We start from the raw sequence: 24,317 nt of genomic DNA on the forward strand, positions 1-24,317 counted from the left end.
CACTCCTCACTCCTCACTCCTCACTCCTCACAAATTATATATGTTATACGTGAAAACGGAAAACCTTACCAAATCTTAATACGCAACCGAGTCACACAAAACTGCTGCAACTCTAAAATTAGGTTAGTTTTTTGGTTAATTAGTCTAAGTAAAAGTTGTTCACTCTTTCATTGCATCATTGTAGGAAGGAAGGTGAGAGTGGTTCGGTAGTCACCACCGGGGGGAGAATTATTCTAGTGTAGCCGGTGGTGGTGCGATATTTATTTAAAACAGAAGATATATATAAAGCCAAGGGCAAGGAAGGACCATAAAAAGAGAAACGATAGCAGCACCAGTCCGCAGACAATTGGATACCAAAACTGGCACGCTTTTCAGCTCATGGGTACGCTTTTCAGCTCATAGATAACAGAGAAAACTGGCTTTACCAAAATACCCATCATTTTCTCGTCTAATCACAGCAAAGTAGCTAGCATTGCTGGCAAGCAACAGGGCTACAACACCACCACAAATACAATACATTATACACGCTAATAAAACCCACTCAAATCTGAAGTTAACAGATCATTAACTCAGTATTAATTAAGTAGCTAATTCAGATTAGAAAGATGAGATCAAGATCAACGGTGGTGAGGGCAGAAGGTGACCACGTAGTTGCCGCGAGTGCAAGTGGCAATGCTGGTGGGATCATCATAAGCATAAGAATAAGCTTTTGGACATGCAGCTTTGAAGATCTTGGAATAAGCCGTGGGCTTGCAAGACTGAGGGCTCCCAAAGCTGCCAGTGCAGCAATACCTGGGCGAGTTGAAGGCAGAGCAAGCGCTTTTGCAAGCCACCACTCTCCGGTTGTCATGAGACCGCACTTGAAGTCCCACAGGGCACATCATGTTCAGGTCGCTGATGCACCCGGCGTAGCTGCACTTGCCGGAGCCTTTGAACGGCTGAATGGAGATGGCCAGGTTGTACCCGTCGACGAGGCTCACGTCGTAGAAGTCTTGCTCGTTGCCAAGGGTGATCTCGGCAAGCGTGGCTGGTGGGGTCCCGCCGAGGCCGCTACAGAAGAGGTTGCCGCCGCAGTCACCGGTGGCGCAGCGGCCGCGGCCTGAGGAGTCGAAGGCACAGCCATGGCGACCCCAGAGGCGACCGGACCAGAGAGGCGGGAGGCGGAGAGTGTAGGCCTTGTTGGGGGGGAGGGTGAAGCCTCCTCTGGCTAGGATGGGCTGGCCTGCGCTGGGCTGAATGCCTGGCCACACTGGGTGGCTGCACTTGTTGTGCATTGTTATTGTGGTGGCTGACGAGACTTCAACTGCAAATAGATTAAGTTAATTAATTAGCCAAGAGAAGGAGATCCAAGGTAATATCCAGTTCCAGTCACATTGCATTTGCTATTAGTTTAAAAGACATAATTATAAAGAAAAAGCCACATTTTGCTTAGAGAGAGAGTATATAAGTGTGTACCTAGGACGTGGAGAAAGAGGAGGGTGGAGAGCATGAGAGTGAGGTTACACCTCAGTAAAGCAGCCATGGCTGTAGTTAGAGAAAAGAGGGAGAGATAAGAAGAAAACTGGGTTGCTCTTCTTCTCCAAAGCCCTATGCACAGAGGTGGGGTTTTATAGAGGAAAAAGGTGAGAAGGGGGTAAGTAAAGTAAAGGCGAGAATGGTAGGGTTGAGTTATTTCTAAGGACTTTACTTGTGTTGTTGTGCTTGTGAGTGAGTAGAGTGGGTAATTTTTTTGAAATGTGGAAGAAATTAAAGAGGTAGTTGGAATGAAATAATGTGGGGTATATGTATGCAATGAAATCACAAGACCCTTTCTCCTCCTTGACCTTTGAGTGGTGAAAATACCTCAAGGAGTGAGTGAGTGAGTGAGTGAGGGCTGACAAAGTGCTCACATTTCAAGAATGTTGTCAGAGGGTAAGTGGGGGAAAGTTTGTCTGCAACTGCATCCCATAAATAAAAAAGAAGCCTTAAAGTTATATGGGGTCGTTTGGTACACAGGCTTGGCTTGAACTGGATTGGACTAAATTTAGTACCATGTTTGTTTCATTTAATTCTAGTCTTAGATGAGATTGCTAATACCGGGCCCACCAAAAATACCTCATTAGGAAGGGACTACTAAACCCATGTAGAAAGGGAGGATTAGCTAGTCCGTTCACCAATATATAAGATGCATATATTATATTGTAATACTAATAACATATATTATTATTATTATTATTATTATTATTATTATTACATACACATATACTATAATGTACATATATACATGTATATACACATATACATGTATATATATATAAACACATATATACATATATAATATATATATAGATATATACACATATATTATTATTATAATATACTCATATACACATACATATTAATATTATAATAATACATACATGTATACATGTATATATGTAATATATATTATATTATATATTAATATACATATATACACGTATATACATATATATATATAAACACATATATACATATATAATATATAAATATATATAGATATATACACGTATATTATTATTATAATATACTCATATACACATACATATTAATATTATAATAATAGCATACATGTATATATGTAATATATATAAGTATATATACATATATGTGTATATATATTATACCCATGTATGTATTATAATTTACATATACACACGTATATACACATATACATTATATATTTATACTATATGTATATATATATATTATAATATACATATATACATGTATATTATTATTATAACATACCCATATATATTATCTATTATAATATACATATATATGTATATGTATTATACCCATGTATATATTATAATATATAGATACACCTATATACACATATATTATATACATGTATATACGTATATATATATATGTATATTATAATATATAATATATATACATATGTATTTTATAATATATATAATGTATATGTATATATAAATACATATATAATATACATATATACATGTATATTACTATTATTATTATAACATACCCATATATATTATATATTATATTATACATACATATATATAAATATATGTATATGTATTATACCCATGTATATTATAATATACATATATACACCTATATACACTTATATATATATGTATGTACGTTTATATTATTTAAAATATATAATATTATTATAATATACTTATATGTATGTATATATACATATATATTATAAAATACATATATACATATATATATAGATATTTTTGAAAAAATAAAAAAAAATTCTAGTCCTAGTCCAAGCATACACCAAACGCAGGATAAGTGTTATCCAACTTAGAACAAGCCAAGCCAAGCCAAACCAGTCCCTAAACATAGTCCATGCCAAGACAGTCCTGTGTACCAAACGAGCCCTACGAGTACAAATACTGCTTCACATATTCACATGTTAGCCTTTAAAAACTGTGAATAAAACTAAGAGATATTTTCTGCTTTTAAAAACCAAATAATGTATTGAGCGTATGTTCTTGTTAATGGCGCCTGAGTTGATGTTGATCAGTAAATTCATGTAGTAGTGTATCTCTTCCATCCAACTTTCACTCAAAAGTCTACCTGCAAATATACAAATGGTCTGACTCTGATCCTCCATCAGATCTTACCTCAAAACGCATTTAAAAAATCAACGGCTTGAATGTAAATCTATTGGGCTAGTGCAGTTCCCCAGTACCTGCACAACGATGATTTTAATATTCACCTCAGTCCTCAATTGGAATAGGCCCAAGAGATTCTATTCAGAATACCTGTCGTTTCATGGACTGCCCACATATTATACTATATCTATTCTTTTGTACTCGATTGATTCATTTTTTAAGAGCCGTAGATCTTTGCTATCAGACAGAAACATCTTACTAAGGCCCATCATCATGTAATTACTTTTATTGATTTTTTTAATACAAGCGATAGTCTAAATAACAAGGAGAATGAGAATTTCTCACACACACATAACTAAAGTGACATTGGGATTCGAACTAAAGTATCATGATATTCGAATATAAAACCACTGATCTGCAAATTAAGACAAATTTCTACTGGGTTGCGAATTTAACTATTCTCGTTTTTTCGTCGGGTTCTTTTTCTTTTCTTTTTGTTGGGGGGTTAGTCCAGTTTCAGTACAAGTAAAAGATTCAATCATGTGGCCTGGGCCAAAAAAGGCCCAAATTTGTGGACTTATATATAAGTGGATTTTTGGTGGGCTCATTTCACCATGAACAATCTCAACTTCAAAGCTTATTTGGTTTTTATATGGGCTTGGGCTTGGGCCTGGACCGGATGAACAAAAGTCGAGAAGCGGACTTAGGGTCAATCACAGAAATCAGTCAACGACGTATTAATGTTGAAGCCCAAATGCTAGCCTCACCAGCAACAAGTTGGCAACAAAATTAACCAAGAGATGTAAATTAATTGATGTTTTTCTACATAGGTGATAGGTTCACATTTGCAAAATGAGATATATTTATTTTATTTTTGGAGATGGTGCTGCTCCTTGATTTTCAACTTGCTGCTTATACTAGCCTTGGAAAATGAAATATTAATAAAGAAAAGGAAAAGCGGGTCGAAACGTTTATGAAGATATTCAAATATTGTGTCAGAGAGGGGAGAGACGACTAGTCTGTAGAGGGAGGGAGACAGACAGGGCGAGAGTGAGAGAGAGAGATGATGACCTCATAATAAGTTAACAAAAGAAAGAGTGGAAGAGAGATCACAAAAAAAGAAAAAATTTAACCATTATTTGAGGTAAATTGTGGTTTTTGCTTTCAGACCAAAAACAAAAAGCACTCTCTAGGTATTGTCAAAATCCGCAGCAGCAGCCTGTGCTGTTTTCTTATACCAGCCTCAGTCAATTCTCTGCTCCCTTGCTCATGCATCTTCTTACTACCCACACTATATATCTTAATTTCTTTTTTTATTTTTTTTCTTCAAGCTAGGTTACATGGTAAATAACAAGATGCTTTTTCTTTGATGGGAGAGGGGTCACACACATATATTTGGTCCAAATCTGGCGACTGAATTTGAATGGAGCGACACACACGCGCGCACGCACACGCAAACATATATTATATATTGTCAGAATATACAAGGGAAGGGGACCATTTAGTAGATGAAATAGGCAAGCAAAGCTTTCAGTACGTATATATAGCTAGCTTGCAATGCATAATGCATTTGAATTTGGTTTCCCATTTGATGGCCATGGAATGGTGGTGGAGAATCTTCAAGGGAAGGTCCGAAAGGAGAGTTAAAACACAGTTTGGTGTCTGTAAAATTTGTACTGTTCTGACAGAGTCATAGTTTTATAGACACGGTTTCATTCGTTGCATTCTATACACGCATGGTAAATTTGACCTCAGATCCATTAGGCATATATGTAATAAGCAAAGCGTATGCATATGCTCCTTGTTGTTTTTGTTTATCAATTCATGACAGACAACTTAAGTATACCATATGCTCAGTTATTCTTCTCATTTTGCTTTTTTAATATCTGCATGCCCTATGCCTTGGTCTGTATTGACTATCAATATTATTGATGTGACTATAAATTCTCTGTGACTTGAGCTTATGTTGCATTTGACTCACTCAACTGTCAAAACTCCTAATTTCAAGGTATGAGATTAAAAAGGAAGCAGAGGTTACATTTTGCAATTTGCATGCATGAAAGACAGACACATGTATATATGTTGAGTTGTATCATTGTATGTGTGGAAAATCTCATGGGTCTGTAAACCACAGAGACTGTAGAAAGTACCAACACAGTTACACAGGGTGTCAAACAGTGAAAAGGGTGCTCTAAAGGAAGAAAGAAAAACAGAAAGGACGACGCGCTTATTGCCGAGGAGGAACCCATGGTCAAATGAAGGTGATATATATTATCTATCTCATCTTCCAAATATTATTATTATTATTATTATTGTTATTGTTATTAATTTTGAATGATAATAATGAATGAGGCCCAACTGCAAATCTGCATGCTTGTCAAGCAGCATATTGATGATATATATCCAGTACAACTGCGCTGCGCCTGTTGTAATTTCTAAAGCTATAATAAGTCGGTTTGTCCCCTCATCCCTCTTTCTTCTCTGTCTCTCTCTCTGCAACTCTCTATCACTATGCTTGCTTGTCATGAGATACCAACAAAACGTACCGTATATTATTTACATATCCCTGCAGGCACAGACAATACAATCCTCACCCTTTCTACTTGTCTCTCTTATTGTATATATAAAATATTTTTATCAGAATTCAGATGCTGAAAATCCTTCAATAAATATTTATTTTTTCCTTTCTCATCACCTCACCTTTATACACCTGATAAAGTTTCAACATCAGTCAAATATGATCTAGCATGCACATGTTAGGTAAGCTTCAATGATGGTTGTGAAATCTTAAGGTACGCTAGCTAGCTCTAGCTGTAATTAAATCCAGAGAAAGAAAACTTTTTAGCCAAATACTGTTTTTTCCTTTGTTGTTTATTTTTCTCTCACACGTGAATATAAAGTAATCTGAAGCAGCTGCTGTTGATGCTGATAAATTTTTGAAAGCCGTAATTAATTAAGTTGACAGGTCTTTGGATTGGGGAGATTGTGGTCCAGTTTTTACAGTTTTATATATCTGTTTGTCTATGCGTTGATGGTGCTAAGAAGCACCATTGTTCGAACAACCGCTGTAATAAATCTTCCGAAGATAATTTAGCCCATCTCTATAAAAGTTTTTAGGTCCGCCATTGATGACCGCACACACAGTATGTCCCTTGACCATAATTCTACATGAAGAAATCTCTCGTTTTAAAGATAATCTAAAAATGAATCCATATCTAGCTCAATGGAAACAATTGAAATCGTTAAATTAAACTTTGAACCTCCCATCCATCCATCCATCCGTCCATCAGTCCATCCATATGATCCATGATGATGATTGATCAAAGAACTTAAAATGAATACAAAAAAGTACTTATGGAGTGGATGGATATCACAAATCCACGTTTGATCAAACAACTTTGCTTTCAGAAATTAAGACATGAAGAGGTACAAGAGCAAGGAAAGTCTGTGGATCTAAACAGCGACTTTGGTTTTACAACTTTACCAGTTACTATTACACCGTAATTTTGGATTCAATTAGGAGACAATATTATTAAAGAAAGAGGATTCTTATTAATTGCAGTTGCTTTGATCTTAGTGGGGGCCGGATCCCATTTTGCTTCAAAACCTTGGCTTGGGGCACATTATTTTAGATTCTGTTATTATCAAGACTAGGGTTTCATTTCATCTGTGACGTGTTGTTTTACTTTTTTTTTTTTTTTTTTTTTTTCTGTTTCTGTTTCTTCCTCATCAGAGTGAGTTCGGAAATTTTTTGTTTGAAATGCAGTGCAGTAGTGTAGTACAATTTCAATTGTTTAAGAGTTTTGTTTCTTCTTGGGTCAGAGGATGGTCCTGGATTCGTTTTCAAAGTAGAAGTAGTAGGCAACTATTAAATGTATGGAATGTGTGCATCACATCATTACCATATCATTTGCTAAATTTGTAACAAAACAACAAAACAACTCTCGAACCTATATTCTTGGTCACTTCAACATCATTCCAGGTTTCACATCTAATTAACTAATCAATACAAATACAATTCCCATCTCTCTCTCTCTCTCTCTCTCTCTCTCTCTCTGATATCAACATCAAACCCTCTGGTCTCTCCCTCCCATGCATAATTTCATATGCATCCACTTATATTTCGAATCCCATCATTCGAGGACCCCAACCCAACTCTGAACTCTTTATGTTTCTGTCTCATGATGAGTCATGAATATATCTACACATGCATGCATGCATGCAAAATCACATGACACATATATCCACAGTTACTTAAACAAGGTCCGTTTGTGTGGATGGATATTAAACCTCTGCAATATGCTTTAATGTTAGTTTTGCATTGATTCGACCAACATGGTCCAGATGCATTTTAAGGCAACCTTCTTCCTTCGATACCATTTTCCATTGCCATTGCCATTACCATTACACAACACAACTACCATGAAAATGAAATATGTAACATCAACAACAACAACAACAACAACAACAATAAATAAATAAATAAAAACTCTTCCCCTTTTCCAATAAAATAATAATAAAATCTCCCATGCCATCATCTTACATATCATATATATATATATATATATATATATATATATAGCAGATAATTAAGTGCATGGTTAGAAAACTAATTAGTTCTTTAAGGGAAGAAACTCAAAAAAAGGGTAAGGCTGAGCTCTACTGAAGTTAGCCGATAGCTCTGCATGATCCTTTTCGAGGTTGGCATTGGCATTGGCATGGCCACTTCGAAGTGGAAAGAGTTGAAGGGTTTGAGATTCCCCACAGCCATGATCCTGTTCAACGCTGGTGTTGTGGTTTGGGTAGTTAAAGTTAATAAAACCAGATTCTTCTGATATTGATGAGTAGGGTGTTAGAAGGATGCTGAGATCATGACCCTTAATGAGCCTTTGGTCCATTGTTCTAACTGTTGCTGCCCTGCTTGCCCTGCTGCTTGTTAAATTATTAGTACTATTTGAGTTAGCAGTAGAACAAGCAGGGGTGTTTATTATGAGGTGGGTGGGAGGATGAGGGTACTGAGGAGGAAGAGGAGAAGGAGGAGGAGGACAAGACAACTGCATCATCTGCCACGTGGCATTCCTTTCTACAAAGTTCCTTCTTTGCTGCAATTCTTCTTCATCGAATTGGATCCATCCATCCGTCCTGCACTCTGCTGCTGCCACTGCTGCTTTTGCTGCCCTTTGTATTGAAACAGATTCCTGACCCATCATCAAAGCCATTTCAATATACATGTACATTCATTTTATTTATTTATTATTATATACATTAAAGGCCTAAGCATAGCATGCATGGAAACTCATGATCTGATATATATATCGAAGCCAATTCTTTTTTTCTTTTCTTTAAAGTATTCAACAAGGACACAATAAACCCATGATTCTATCAACTGATATTCAAATTAATCCAAGGCCAAGGGCACATATGATGATATGGTTCATCCATCATGTGAAATCCAAGCCAAAATGTATAGGGTTAGCATTGTCTTTTTGGTACCAATCCCAAGCCAGGGTGCTCATTTCTATAGAACATATATCAGACCAGAGCAGTGCATGGGTGCTCCAATCACAAGTATGGTCTGTGGGCAAATGACTTGAATGTATAAGCACAAGACCCAAAACCCCAGCTAAGTTTCATAACAGCAGCCCCGACAGAAAGGAAGGAATGGCAGCTTTTAGACCCTTTTCATTTCCCAACAAACAAAGCTTTTGTTAGTAGCTACCTTTGCTTACCCATAGCCCTTTGCTTCCTTTCCTTCCATACAAACTACAGATTACAATATACAATACAATACAATACAAGCATCTCCTCTCTATATCTATTCTATATCTATCTTTCTTTTTACAACTTATGTGCAGAGTATTGCTTTTCCCTCATCAATCTTTAATTTAAAGTCAACAGTCAATATGATGATGACATAATCATATGCAAATTATCTGAGCTGCCTAATTGCTATTTATTTACTAATCATAAGACTACTTTTGTTAGAGAATTTTGATTTGAGGAATTCCAAGTGGTTGATAAAAGGAGGACGAAGGGTACCAATACCAAATTTCAATATACGAAGAAAGATAGACAAATAAATGCAAATGAAGACACAGAGAGAGAGAGAGAGAGAGAGAGAGAGAGAGAGAGAGAGAGAGAGAGAGAGAGAGAGGAATTTAAATAATAATAGACCTCTGCAAGAGTAGCACTGCAGTTTGTAGAGGGTGCCCAGTTCTTGGTCTGTTCAACTTCAAACCCTGTCCTACTTGCCCCTGTAGTGTGTGGACATAAAGAAAAACAAAAAGAATGCGACTTTACAACATGCATCGATCCATATCTCTCAACTCAATTCCCAAACAACAAACAATTCGAATATTATATAACGGATTTTATATTATTCAAACCTACGTACCAATACATAATGTGTATGTATATATATAAATATATGTGTGTGTGTATCAATAAAAACATATCCTAGCTTGCTAATTATTAAGCAACAGAAAAAAAAAAAGAAAAAAAAAAGGATTAATGGAAATGGCCACACATATCAAAGTTGAAGCAAACAAACAAACATCTCTAACTAACTACTTTCCTTCTAAAACATACATACATAAATAAAACAAAAAATTCTAGCTAGTGAATTACTAATATCATTGTATAATGTGAGAACGCTGGGTTTCATGATCAGTACCTAATGATTCTTTCTTTTGATTATCTGTGGATGACAATGATATTTCGTGATCTGGTTGGGCAGAGGGCACGGATGATTCCATCTGACGGCGACGTTTCTGTCTTTCTCTGGCCTTATGATTTTGGAACCAATAGAACACATTCTTCCCCTCTATCTTTCCATATTTTCGAAGCTGCGCTGTGATGTGCTGAATTTGCTCAGCCGACGGGGTTCGAGTCCCTCGTCTGTACAATTCTTCCAGAGCCCTCAACTGCTCCGGAGTTGGGTTCCATCTTGAGCTCACCACCACTTGCGGTGTGTTGATGAACTCTGATCTCTTGTTTTGTTCAGCCATAGCTGCAACAAATATATTAATTAACACTACTCAAACAAACACGTACGACAAAAAAAAAAATTCGAAAGGCAAAAATAGATCAAAGGGAAGATTAGGTAGCTAGCTAACTAGTGCATATATATATATATATATATATGTATACCGGCGAGATGGTGATACTGAGTGAAGAAATCATGAGAGACGCCATGAATTCGGTTTAAACAAGGAGGAGTTGCAGCAATGACTGAAGAAGTGGCGTTGTTAGCAGATGGCACGAGTGGCCGTGGAATGAGAGGCCGAAGCTTCCGACCGTTGAAAGAATCAGGCATGTTGAAATCAGCATGGCCACTCTCGTTATAACCCATCATCCACATTTTGATTGTTGAACACAGTGAAAATATAAACAAGTAGCCAAGAGCAAGGCTCTACTTACTTCTCTCTTTCTGTGTCACCCACCTTTCTCAGAATCCCAAGGTATATAATGGCCTTAAAAGGTGAATACATACATATAAGTAAGTGTATATGTTAAGGGAACAAGAACAAGATAACAAGATAACAAGATAACAAGAACAAGGGGAGGTGTTAGTAACTAATTATAAAAAAGGGATGGTAGCCTAGGTAGTTTGAAATCACTTCCCATTTGAGGTAATGGTGTGATGTGGTATGAAGAATGGTGGTGGAGTTACAAAAATGGGAAAACTAGCATGCAGCAAGGTATTGTGGGAATTGGAGTGGGTGTACTACTACTACTACTGTTGCTGTTGGGAGTGATGGAGAATTGGGAGATGGATGGATGATGGGGATTTAAAATAGGGTGTTGCCTAGCTGCCTCATATAGGCATTGTAGGCATTGTTTATATTTGGCATATATTGATGCGATTAAAGAGAAAGGGAGAGAGAAATAGAGAAGGTATTGTTGAAAATGGGTTAGTTGAGCTGAATCAGTGATGTAATATTTGAGTTTCAGACATTCAGAGATGGGGATTGATCACTAGCTAGCTATCACATTTACTATATGGAATTCAAAGAGAGAGAGAGGGAGAGAGAGAGAGAGAGAGAGAGAGAGAGAGAGAGAGAGAGAGAGAGAATAGTGTGTTGTGTGTGTTTTTTTCTGGTCTGAAATTATAGTGTTGGTTTAATACGGAACAACAAAGTGAGCCAAGACGTGAGGTTGACTAGGCGCCCTATACAATATATTATTTAATTTAGAAAGAAAAACTGTGTGAGAGAGAGAAGGAACGGACAAAGGAAAAAAGAAAACAAAAGCACAGAGAGAGAGAGAGGGAGCAGAGCTGTGTGGAAGGAAAGGAAGATGAGAGAGAGAGAGAGAGAGAGAGAGAGAGAGAGAGGAAGCGTGGAATTCTGGGAGGACATCGGGAGAAGCAAATGAAAAACGACGTGACGATCATGAGGGTTATCATAAGCCTCATCACCCTCCTCTTTTCCCTTCCCACCCTTTTCCCCTGTCTCTCTCTCTCTCTCTTGCTCATTTATTGTTCTCTTCACGTCTCGTGCCTTTCACACTTATTCTCAATCCGAACTGCCTGCCTGCCTCCCTCCCTCTCCCTCTCTGCTCTGCCCTGCTTCCCTCCTTAATTAATCTCACCCTTTTTTCTTGTCGACATATATACTACTATACTATACTATAAGCTCAAGCTCCATCCATCCATGCTTCCCTTCCCACATTGCTACATTGCCACACACACGCTTAAACACGTAAGGCCATTTGGTGCCTAAGATTGGATTGAATAAGTTACAAATTTAAATTTAAGGCATGTTAAAGAAGAAAATGAAGGTATAAGTGAATAATTTCCCACGCTGGAGGATTATTATGAGGAATAAGTTATAAGGTGTTAATTAGTATCATACTTTACGAGTAATTCGTACCTTCAACTTGGTTAAATTGTTTTCATTTCTTCTTTAAATATGCTTTAATTATAAGAATTAATTATATCCAATCCAATCCTATACACAAAATGATCCCGTTTACTTATCACGTACAAGTTACCACAAAGACAATAAACATATTGCTCGCGCCTATATCTGTCAAGACAATAAACATATTGCTCGTGCCTATATCTGTCTCAGCTGCCAGATTTAATAATGTAGCTAGGTACGGATCCTCTTTTATCTTGCATGGCATTCCCTTTTCTTTTTTAAACCTAGATATCTAGCTAGCTTTCACTTGCCCAACAGATCTGATATCCAATCCCATTATACTCTCCACTGTCCAATCATATTCTATATATAAAATTTATTTTGTTCTATATGTGATGCTCCTGCGTACACATATCAATTCTATGTGCATGTGATTTGTCTTTTTGGGCTGTCGGATATGCATATGTTAAAATGAGAATGCACCGATACCTTTACTTTACGTGCTGCCAAATTTACTGTGTACAGAGCTAAGCTAGCTTATTTGGAATCTTCCTTCCTTCTTCCTGCCTCCTGCCACCTACTATTTATTAATGAATTCAATTGAATTGAATAGTTTCCGGGTCCATATCTGAGTCCATGTCCTGCATGCTGGGCAATTAAGTTGCTGCTGCTGCTGTTGGGGGAAAAAAGAAATACGCAGCTTTGAGTTTCACCCCAGTTGCTCTATATATATTTATCTTCAAGATATATACATACACATATACATACACATAAGCCCTTCCTCTCTCATTATGATGGAATGACTCAATTCTCGAGTGCACTTACTACTGCACTGCACCCTCTCTCTCTCTCTCTCTCTCTCTCTCTCGGATTTCAAACCCATATATCATATTCATATAATTGTTTCATTATTCATTTTTATCTTTTTGTTGGTTACAGGCCCTACTTCTCTGCAATCTCTAGCTACTATATGTACTGTATGCATATGGATATATATATATATATACACACATATAAAAACACTGAATGAAAATGAAATGTATGCATTCACATGCAAAATACCAGTATTTTATATCAAAATGTAAATATATAGGACGACGCGAGTCAAATCAAACCTCTCTCACTCTCTCTTTTTTTCTTTCTTTCTGAAATTCAACAATACGATGCTGGTCTAGGATTTAGGAAGATAACTCCAATAACTGTAAAGGGTCTAAGGAATGTGTTGTCATCTCTACTCACAGGAAAAGAGAAAAAGAAAGTCTCCGTTGGGGCTTTTGCCCCTTTCACACTAGAAAATAAACATAAAAAGGAATGATTGGTCAAGGCATCTGCTGCTGTTAGTTTAGTTTGCACTATTATCGGGTTAACAGTATGTAAATCGCCCAGCGGCAGCAGCAGCAGCAGCAGCTACGAATGTTTAATAAGTATTCTTGTCGAACGTGTTGACATTTTGGTAGGGCAAATATAATATAATTAGTGTTACAGAAAGCCAGGTTCTGGGCCTCCGAGGATTTAATTAATTGCTTTTACGAGCTCAAATTCGTAAGCTAGAGCCTGGTTAGGTATCCCTCTCTAAATAGGCTCAAGTTTGAACTTCCATGACATCTTAGTTTTGTATGTGTATTAGAAACATCTTCTCTTATAATTTAGACTAACGCTTACAGTAAAAAATAATAATAATGCTTTATATATGTTCCACACTAATCAAGCAACCATGAATAAGACCAACAATGATAGAATTGTCATTGTCAAGCAATTCTCGAGAAAAAAGAGATGAAGGGAAGCCCAACAACTGTCTAATGGACTTTTCTTGCAAAGATGGCTCAATAAGGAGTCATTCTATAGCAATCGCCTTATATATGGCTCTTAGATAAAGTTTTATCTCTTTTTTTTTTTTTTTTGGTACAGAGGAGGGCAAAAGCCCTAAACCAAGAAGAAACTAAACAGAAACAAGCCGAGGTCTAACAGAAGTTTTATCTCTTAACTGTTAGATCAGACTAATTAATTTAATTCCACGACTAATCAATTTTATAAAGCGCTGGTTATAGAATTCTTGGCCCAATAAGTAGTAGGAAGGCCAATTCGGCTACCAACAAATGAAGCCCATTACATAAACTCAAAACTTCAAAAGATGGTGTTGGTGTGAAAATCAAAGTCAAAGTGAAAGTCAAACATATGAAAATGAAAAGAACAGAGGAAACGCCATTTTGGGTTGAGCCTAGTAGGTAGGTGATGAATGAGCGAAAAGCATATCTTATTTATAAGATAAAATATATTTGCCTTGTGAAATTAAGAAAATGATATTAAAAATGATCATGGCCCTGTTAAGCCGGCGATACTGAATGAAACAACCCCAAATGGCAACCATTCACGTTCCAAAGTTAACAAACCAACCCCCCACTCTCCATCACCTACCCAATCACAACCGTTGGATCATCCCCCTTCCCTCGGTATAAATAACTACCACTACCCCTTCCCTCCAAAAATAACGTTTCCCTTTCCTTTGAAAGAGTCGCAGGTAGTTATATTATAAATCCGCATCTTCCCCATTTTGCCCTGTTCCTTTAGCCAAAATGAGAGAGATTCTGCACATCCAGGGAGGGCAATGTGGGAACCAAATAGGATCCAAGTTCTGGGAAGTTGTGTGTGACGAGCACGGCATAGACCCCACCGGCCAGTACACCGGGAACACCGATATTCAGTTAGAGAGGGTCAATGTTTATTACAACGAAGCCAGCGGCGGCCGTTACGTGCCCCGGGCGGTGCTCATGGACCTTGAGCCTGGCACCATGGACAGCATCCGGGCCGGACCCTATGGCCAGATTTTCCGGCCCGATAACTTTGTCTTCGGGCAGTCAGGGGCCGGCAACAATTGGGCCAAAGGCCATTACACCGAAGGCGCTGAGCTCATTGATTCGGTGCTTGATGTTGTTAGGAAAGAAGCAGAGAACTGTGACTGCTTGCAAGGTATAGTTTGAATTCAAGTTTTTAAAAATTTATTTCAAATCATAAAAATTGTATGATTTAATCTGATTTATTTACTTGGTCAGAATTCCAGTGGGGGAAAGGAATGAATTTGATTCTCACATTTTATAAATGAAACCAGTTTGGTTTCTGATTTATTTTCATGCTTCATATACAGGGAAGTTTCTGTAAATGAAACCAGTTTGGTTTCTGATTAATTGTATGGTAATAAGAATAGTGCTTCACAATCACATCACCAATAAGATTTATGTAATCTTCCTCAGCAAGTTGACGAGCTAGGTGGCGTTGTTAAGATTGACCATAAACCAGTTATGGTAAAAAGGACTCTGTATTTAATTTTCTTATTCAGATGAAAGAGAAACATCTCATTTTTCAGGGATGGATTTTAAATTTTTGTCCAGGCATGACATATTACAAATTCAAAGACAATCTTGCTTTTTCAGGGAAGAAATAGAAATAGCATTATAGCTAGATTGGATTTGGTTGGTTTCTGAGATGCTAAACTCATTGCAGTGTTTCAATTAAGTCACTGAGATGTAAGTGAGATTTTAGCCTTTTAAACTTGTTGATGCAGGATTTCAAGTATGTCACTCACTGGGAGGTGGAACTGGGTCTGGAATGGGAACTCTGCTCATATCAAAGATCAGAGAAGAATTCCCGGACAGAATGATGCTCACCTTCTCTGTGTTTCCATCTCCAAAGGTTTCAGACACTGTTGTGGAGCCTTATAATGCCACCCTTTCTGTTCACCAACTGGTTGAGAATGCGGATGAGTGTATGGTCCTTGACAATGAAGCTCTCTATGATATCTGCTTCAGGACACTCAAGCTCACCACCCCAAGCTGTAAGTTGATTGCACCTTTCACATTTCAAATTCTGCAATGTATTGCTTTTAAAGTAATTGCATCCTAATTACCATCATTCTAATGTTTTCTTTCTTTTTCTTTTTCTTTTTTATATTATAAAGATTGCGGCCAAGTTTGATCAAATGTTTTCTTATGAAATTGAAAGAGAAATGGCCTAATTTGGGGTCGCTAGTTCCTAAATACTTAAATGTATTTCTTGTTGTGTGTTCCAGTTGGGGATTTGAATCATCTGATTTCGGGAACTATGAGCGGTGTCACTTGCTGTCTGCGATTCCCTGGTCAGCTGAACTCAGACCTCCGAAAGCTAGCGGTGAACTTGATCCCATTCCCTCGACTACACTTCTTCATGGTGGGATTTGCACCTCTGACATCTCGAGGATCACAGCAGTACTCTGCTCTAAGCGTCCCTGAACTGACACAACAAATGTGGGATGCCAAGAACATGATGTGTGCTGCTGATCCACGCCATGGCCGTTACCTTACAGCATCCGCCATGTTCAGAGGTAAAATGAGCACCAAGGAAGTCGATGAACAGATGATGAATGTGCAGAACAAGAACTCCTCCTACTTCGTTGAGTGGATTCCGAATAATGTCAAGTCCAGTGTTTGTGACATCCCACCAAAAGGTCTTATCATGTCTTCGACTTTCATTGGGAATTCCACTTCCATACAAGAGATGTTCAGGAGAGTAAGTGAACAGTTCACGGCTATGTTCAGGAGGAAGGCCTTCTTGCACTGGTATACTGGAGAAGGAATGGATGAGATGGAGTTTACGGAGGCGGAGAGTAACATGAATGATCTTGTTGCAGAATACCAACAATACCAAGATGCCACGGTTGAAGAAGATGTCGAATATGAAGATGACGAAGCGATTGGGACTGCTCCTGAAAACTGAAGGTGTTGGACTAATTTGCCGTTTCGTATGATACAAGCAATAATTAGGTGATAAAGGTGTTCATTTTGCATACTATTATTATCTATGAGTGCAATAGTTGGTTTAAATGTGCAATGCACTGCGACTCTGGTGAATTTGATTTTCCCTTATATATATACGAAGCCCTGCTTGCTTTCAATAAAATTTAACTGCTTTTTTATTTTGACTCTTTGCTTGAGTTTCTCTGGATTTGTAAACTGTAACTTTGTTATTTCTTCTCTTCTTGACTTGAGGGTCAACTAAAGAAAAAAAGGTTGTATTCTTGAGAAACATCTGCAATTGGAAATGATCACAGACACAGAGAATTATAGCAAAACAACAATAATAATGGATAGAAATATCGATATTTCAGTTTCACATGATCTATGAAGTGAAGACTTTGGACCACCGTCCACCACAAATCAAAATCCCACGTGCCACACGTTTGAAATTCTCTCCTGGATAGAAATATCGTTCCTTGTCCGGATCCAACTTTCCACTCTGAAGCTCCACTCGTTTGAAATGCCACTTTCTGCTTCCATGGCCTTAATTCAATCTACGAAAACAGAGAGAGACCTTGCTCCTTCTCCTCTTCCATTTCCATGGCTTGAATTTAAGAGATTTATTTGAGTCCTTTAGCTCATACATGGCCTGCCCATCATCAACAATATGCAGGACAACAACTGACTCTGCTTCCAAAATTTCATGCTTCTACAGCAACACCTCCTTGCTCCTCTTCTCCTCCACCATATCCAGCAAACGCCAGCGTTTCATCACTTGTTCATTAGACCCCATCTCAACTTCATCAACAACTTCTTCTTCTTCTTCTGGCTGTTCTTGGTCTTCAACATCTCAGAAAGGTAACATAACAAACAAAAAATCTCTTGAAATACAAAGAACCAAGGATGGGACTTTCTCAGTTGTACATAATGATGATCGCAAACCATCTGATCAAAAGAAGATCAAGAAAAGCAACAAGGACGAGACTAAGAAATCCGGTCCAAGAAAGCGACGACCTTTGTGGCAAAAGGTTTTCTTTGCATCCAAGAAGATGAGGAGTATTATCTTGCTCAATTTCATCACAATTGTCTATGGTATGTATCTTTTCCATGAGCAATTTGTCTTGTTACAAACTTCCAATATATGAAAAGCAACTTCACCTGCTAAAAAGCATTATATAGTGATGGGTTCCTTTTAATGTAGCTAATTGGTTTGATTCAACAAATGCAGTACAACTTAGTGATATCATGTAACAAAAATCTATCAAATGCCTGTTTGATAACGTTGTCAAATGTTGTTGTAATTTAACATGTTGAAATTCTAAAGCCACAAATTTCTGAGGTATATGCTGATTCAAACTGCAGCAAGTGACATTCCAGTTATCAAAGAAGTTGAAGCTATTATGGACCCGGCGGCCTTCTCAGCAGTGCGATTTGTCATGTCAGCCATCCCATTTCTGCCATTTGTGTTCCAATCACGAGATGATGTCCAGACCCGCAATGCAGGGATGGAGTTGGGGTTCTGGATCAGTCTAGGGTAACTTCTTGAGGCACTTGGATTGCTTACATCTGATGCCGGTCGTGCATCGTTTATTTCTCTGTTCACAGTAAGCTCAAACTTTGTAGACCACTAAGTACTCTTCTTTCTTTTTTTTGGGTAACAAGTACTCTTCTTTCTTCAATACATATATACACATCTCATATGATTTTACTCAATAACTTTCATGATTCTCTTTGAATGCTGCATGGAAAAAAAATGTGAAAATTTTGTTAGATCAATAAATTCATGCTAACTTGAACAGGTTATTGTGGTACCTTTGCTTGATGGCATGCTGGGAGCAATCATACCCACTCGTACTTGGTTTGGAGTTCTCATGTCTGCTCTTGGGGTTTCTATGCTGGAATGCAGTGGATCACCTCCAAACGTAAGAATGTTCTTGATGCTTTTGCGTTGAGAATGTTGTAGAAAAAGCTGATTTCATGTAGTGAAAAATGGGACAACATATATGACAATATAGCCCTTTGGCAACTAATCGTAATTCTACTTTCCTTTTCAGGTTGGTGATCTTTTGAACTTCTTGAGTGCACTATTTTTTGGTATTCACATGCTTCGAACAGAGCATATTTCAAGAAGCACAAAGAAAGAAAACTTCTTAGCAATTCTTGGATATGAGGTATGCAGGTCATCATGCCTGCCTCATTTTCTTCTTCACATAGCTTTCTAAGTTTTGCACTTGAACAATTCCGTGGTTTATTCAGGTTTGTGTTGTTGCTCTCTTATCCACAATCTGGGTTTTCATTGGAGGGTGGTTAGATGGTGCCCGCTATTCCAACCAATCATCATGGATATGGACATGGACAGAGTTATGGGACTGGATTGTTGCATTTCCATGGATACCTGCACTTTATACTGGTGCATTTTCAACTGGGTTATGCTTATGGATTGAGGTATAGTTCCTCAGGTCACACTCAATTTAAGCACTATTTGGATACTTCTAATATCCACTGCTCACTGATATGCATGCCCTGTCCTGCTGATTAGTTCATCCCACAATATTGTGCCTTATAAATCATCAAGTATTCAGAACTTAATAGGGCATGTTCAACCTTAAAAAAATTTGTTCATCGCTGCAGATTGCAGCTATGCGTGATGTTTCAGCGACAGAAACAGCCATAATTTACGGGATGGAGCCGGTGTGGGGTGCCGGTTTCGCATGGTTTCTACTTGGTGAAAGGTGGGGTACACTTGGATGGATAGGGGCTGCTCTTGCGCTTGGTAACTAATTTCTCCTTCTTGCTGTTGTGATCTCTTCTTGTTTCTTAGATCTCAAGTCAAATTGGTCTCTGGAATTGGTGGTATCATTTGACCACTATTTTATTTTATGATTATAGGTGGAAGCTTAGTGGTGCAGATATTTGGGTCCTCACCTCCCCAAGAATTTAGGGTGGCTGAAGATGGTAATGAGAAAGGCGATCTCCGACGACTTCCCACTGAGCATAAATTACAAAATGGTCTCTCTACTTCCCCGATTGTTGTCAGATCCAAAAAGGATGTTTCAGAATTTTAAAAATGATCCCTCCTCTTTTGTTTCAAGTTTCAACTTCATATATATATATATATATATATATATATATATATATATCTACAAGTTTGAAATTAGCCAACAAATAATGTATAGAGAAAAAATTATCAATGATTTTACATCTTGATTACCATCTCCACGAACCAATAATTATCTTTTCTCTTCAAAAGGTTTTGAGACTTCCCGTGATCAAAAGAAGGAAGAAAAGGATAACACATGAGACCAATGTAAGGAAGTTTTGTATAGCCCATTGGAGTTTTAAAGAAGAGAGACACTTGTGACAACCATTAAATAAATACAAACACTCCAATTCCATTAAAAATGGGCAAAAGTTGAAAGACAAAATACTGGATGAACGCATCCTTGTCCTTCTCAACAGCATCCAGTTCCCGCTGCAAAACTTCTTTGAAACAATTTGGTTTCAGATCAGGAACAAAACAGTAAACATTTATTCCGATCCTTCTACAAGTGCTTCAAGTCTCATCAGTGATTACTATAGGACAGGTTGGTAATTTCAATTTATAATTGGTAATACGTGCTATCACTGCTGTCTCTGAGCTGCTGTTCTGTTTGGGACAGCTTGGGCTTTACAAGGCTTGCAGTTGCAGTTGGGTATGAAATTACATGCTCCGCTAGGTTTTCATGGCAGACTAGAATAGAATACTATGCTTAATTATGCTATACATAGTTGATCAAACTGCAGGGCAGGCAAGTTGGGGAGGGGAGAGGACTTGAAATCAGTCATTCCTTGCCTTGTTCTTAAGAAATCCTTGCCTCACTTTCCTCCATGCCCATGTCTTGTCACAAACCCCATAGAAGCTGCCCTCGGAGGCCTTGTGCTCAGCTTTTTGTCGTCGGTGGTGGCCATACAAGACTGCTGCGGGCAAAAAATTCTCTGGGAGCGGCTATACTGCTTAAATGTATTTTAATATTTAACAAGTATACCCGAGCGGTTATACCGTTTAAATATATTCGAATATTTAAATAGTATAGCCGGGCGGCTATACCTTCTAAATATATTTGAATATTTAAAGAGTATCGCCGCGCGGCTAGACGGTTTGAATATATTTTAATATTTAAATAGGATAGCCGAGCGGCCAGACGGTTTGAATATATTTTAATATTTAAATAGTATAGCCGCTCGGCTATACCGTTTAAATATATTCGAATATTAAAATAGTACAGCCGTGTGGCTATACTTTATTCCAGTATTTAAAAAGTAGAGCCGTCCGGCTATACCATTTAAATATATTTAAATAGAATTAGCGCTCAAAGAAATAAAAAAATCAACCAAGAATTAAAAATTAAAAAGAAGTGGAAAAGCCCTGCTTTCCCTGGATTTGAGTTTTGCTTCGATTCCTACACTCTGAACTTTCCCTCTCTGCATGGGTCAAGCTAAGGCTAGGGTTTTCTCTGATCGGCGCTATCCATCTCCATCTCCACGGAACTTCACTGTAAGTTCCCTTGTTTTTTTTCAGAAACTTTCACTTTTCATTTTCTGAAATCTTCACGGTTCAATGTATTTATTGATTATTATTTCAAAATCGAGACACACTCATAGATATGCTATGCTTTGCTTTTAGAGTATTCCGTTTGGTTTCCGATAAATTGGAATAGAAAGTGAAGTATGAAGCGGGTTTTGTGTGTTGCTTTGGTCTCCAAAGATGGAGGTATTTTGTTTTTCCACATGAATGCCATTTAAATTAAAATATCACTAACTTCTGATAGAACTGTGGTGGACTTTGTACTTCCTTCATGTTTACATGTATTTTGTTTCTGGCTTTTACTCTGAATTTTGATATGAAACTAATCATGGTAGCAAGTGCTTTGTATTTGGAATATATTGTTTTATGAAAAGTTTCAGTATTTTTGTTGGTTGAAGCTGTTACAGTAAGTAGCACCTATCAAAAGCATTGTTCGACTCTCTGTTGCACTTGCACATGATGAATTAAGTAGGATGATGAGTTGCATTGTCAAATGCGTTTAAGGCTTTTGATAATGTTATTGAATGATGAAACCATATTGGAGGATATATGAGTTTAAGCCTAATTAAACTGAGATTGGGCAGTTTGATGCTTATGTGAATGTAGATCAAAGAAGTAGTCATTGAGGGTGGATGATGATGGTGACATTGAAATTTTTTCCGCCAATTGGAACAACAAGAATCCAACTGATCGCCTTTTTATTGTCTCTTGCCTTATCGCTGCTCTAGTTGGAATTTTTTACTATAGCCTACTCCGCATTCCAATGGAGGAGAAATATCAATCTAAATTGGATGAAAGCAATAGCCAGGTCAAAGAAAAATCCAAAGGCACGTCACAAAGTTCCTATAGCTCCTCATACTTGGGTTTTAGAATCGGTATTTCGTGGAAAGAACTTGAATTGCTGTGTATGCTTAAAGTCCATGAGCCCTTCTCAAACTCTTGGGCCTATGACAGCTTCAGACAGTTTTAGTCACCGTTGCAGTATTTGTGGTGCAGCGGCTCACCTAAGCTGCTCTTTTAGTGCGCACAAGGATTGCAAGTGTGTATCCATGTGAAAAAAAAATTTAGATCAATAATTTTATGATTCTCTTGCTAACTTGAACAGGTTATTGTGGTACCTTTGCTTGATGGCATGCTGGGAGCAATCTTACCCACTCGTACTTGGTTTGGAGTTCTCATGTCTGCTCTTGGGGTTGCTATGCTGGAATGCAGTGGATCACCTCCAAATGTAAAAACGTTCTTGATGCTTTTGCGTTGTGAATGTTGTAGAAAAATCTGATTTCATGTAGTGAAAAATGGGACAACATATATGACAAAATAGCTCTTTGGCAACTAATCATAATTCTACTTTCCTTTTCAGGTTGGTGATCTTTTGAACTTCTTGAGTGCAATATTTTTTGGAATTCACATGCTTCGAACAGAGCATATTTCAAGAAGCACAAAGAAAGAAAGCCTCGTAGCAATTCTTGGATATGAGGTATGCAAGTCATCATGCCTGCCTCATTTTCTTCTTCACATAGCTTTCTAAGTTTTGAACAATTCCGTGGTTTATTCAGGTTTGTGTTGTTGCTCTCTTATCCACAATCTGGGTTTTCATTGGAGGGTGGTTAGATGGTGCCCGCTATTCCAACAAATCGTCATGGATATGGACATGGACAGAGCTATGGGACTGTATTGTTGCATTTCCATGGATACCTGCACTTTATACTGGTGCATTTTTCAACTGGGTTATGCTTATGGATTGAAGTATAGTTCCTCAGGTCACACACTACTATTTTTGCACAAACTGAATTTAAGCACTATTTAGATACTTCTAATATCCCCTGCACTGATTTGCATGCCCTGTCCTGCTGATTAGTTCATCCCACAAAATATGTGCCCTATAAATCAAGTATTCAGAACTTACTAGGGCATGTTCAACCTTAAAAAATTTGTTGGTCGCTGCAGATTGCACCTATGCATAATGTTTCAGCGACAGAAACAGCCATAATTTACGGGGATGGAGCCAGTGTGGTTTCTACTTGGTGAAAGGCGGGGTACACTTGGACGGATAGGGGCTGCTATTGAGCTTGGTAACTAATTTCTCCTTGCTATTGTCTTATTTCTTAGATCTCAAGTCAAATTGGTCTCTGGAATTTGTGTTATCATTTGACCACTATTTTATTTTATGATTATAGGTGGAAGCTTAGGGGTGCAGATATTTGGGTCCTCACCTCCCCAAGAATTTACAGTGGCTGAAGATGGTAATGATAAAGGTGATCTCCGATGACTTCCCACTGAGCATAAATTACAAAATGGTCTCTCTACTTCCCCGATTGTTGCCAGATCCAAAAAGGATGTCACAGGTTTTTAAAAATGATCCCTCCATATGTATATATACATATATATATAGCTACACGCTTGAAATTAGCCAACTTATAATGTACAGAGAAAAATTATCAATAATTTTACGTCTTGATTACCATCTCCAATGGAAACATTTCTGAAATGACAT

At 37.6% G+C, this 24,317-nt stretch overlaps 4 protein-coding genes and 1 pseudogene across 11 annotated transcripts; 3 read left to right on the forward strand and 2 right to left on the reverse strand.

Moving 5' to 3' along the window:
- Positions 266-1,705, reverse strand: LOC18775811 (thaumatin-like protein). Its single transcript, XM_007209447.2, has 2 exons — positions 1,456-1,705; positions 266-1,303 (listed from the first exon to the last, which is right to left on the reverse strand). The coding sequence occupies exons 1-2, from the start codon at positions 1,520-1,522 to the stop codon at positions 618-620; spliced, it is 753 nt and encodes a 250-aa protein (XP_007209509.1). The 5' UTR covers positions 1,523-1,705; the 3' UTR covers positions 266-617.
- Positions 8,217-12,284, reverse strand: LOC18776362 (WUSCHEL-related homeobox 1). The gene is made up of 4 exons (XM_020563540.1): positions 10,779-12,284; positions 10,303-10,638; positions 9,804-9,883; positions 8,217-8,827 (listed from the first exon to the last, which is right to left on the reverse strand). Exons 1-4 carry the CDS (start codon positions 10,987-10,989, stop codon positions 8,243-8,245), a joined length of 1,212 nt encoding a protein of 403 aa, XP_020419129.1. The 5' UTR covers positions 10,990-12,284; the 3' UTR covers positions 8,217-8,242.
- On the forward strand, positions 14,767-17,459 carry LOC18777417 (tubulin beta chain). Its single transcript, XM_007209072.2, has 3 exons — positions 14,767-15,460; positions 16,053-16,322; positions 16,557-17,459. Exons 1-3 carry the CDS (start codon positions 15,067-15,069, stop codon positions 17,237-17,239), a joined length of 1,347 nt encoding a protein of 448 aa, XP_007209134.1. The 5' UTR covers positions 14,767-15,066; the 3' UTR covers positions 17,240-17,459.
- Positions 17,776-20,472, forward strand: LOC18776009 (annotated as a pseudogene).
- On the forward strand, positions 21,484-24,308 carry LOC109949147. Of its 8 annotated transcripts, XM_020563745.1 has the most exons (8): positions 21,485-21,793; positions 21,925-22,009; positions 22,552-22,650; positions 22,929-23,051; positions 23,184-23,300; positions 23,380-23,583; positions 23,771-23,895; positions 24,001-24,308. In XM_020563745.1, the coding sequence occupies exons 2-6, from the start codon at positions 22,004-22,006 to the stop codon at positions 23,566-23,568; spliced, it is 534 nt and encodes a 177-aa protein (XP_020419334.1). In that variant the 5' UTR covers positions 21,485-21,793; positions 21,925-22,003; the 3' UTR covers positions 23,569-23,583; positions 23,771-23,895; positions 24,001-24,308. The 8 variants fall into 8 exon arrangements, with proteins under 8 accessions (XP_020419331.1, XP_020419332.1, XP_020419334.1 ...); XM_020563742.1 differs by lacking the exon at positions 21,925-22,009 and having other exon boundaries at positions 21,484-21,793; XM_020563743.1 differs by lacking the exon at positions 21,925-22,009 and having other exon boundaries at positions 21,484-21,793; positions 23,380-23,533.

This window comes from Prunus persica, chromosome G5 (genome assembly GCF_000346465.2).
Source record: "Prunus persica cultivar Lovell chromosome G5, Prunus_persica_NCBIv2, whole genome shotgun sequence".
NCBI lineage: Eukaryota > Viridiplantae > Streptophyta > Magnoliopsida > Rosales > Rosaceae > Prunus > Prunus persica.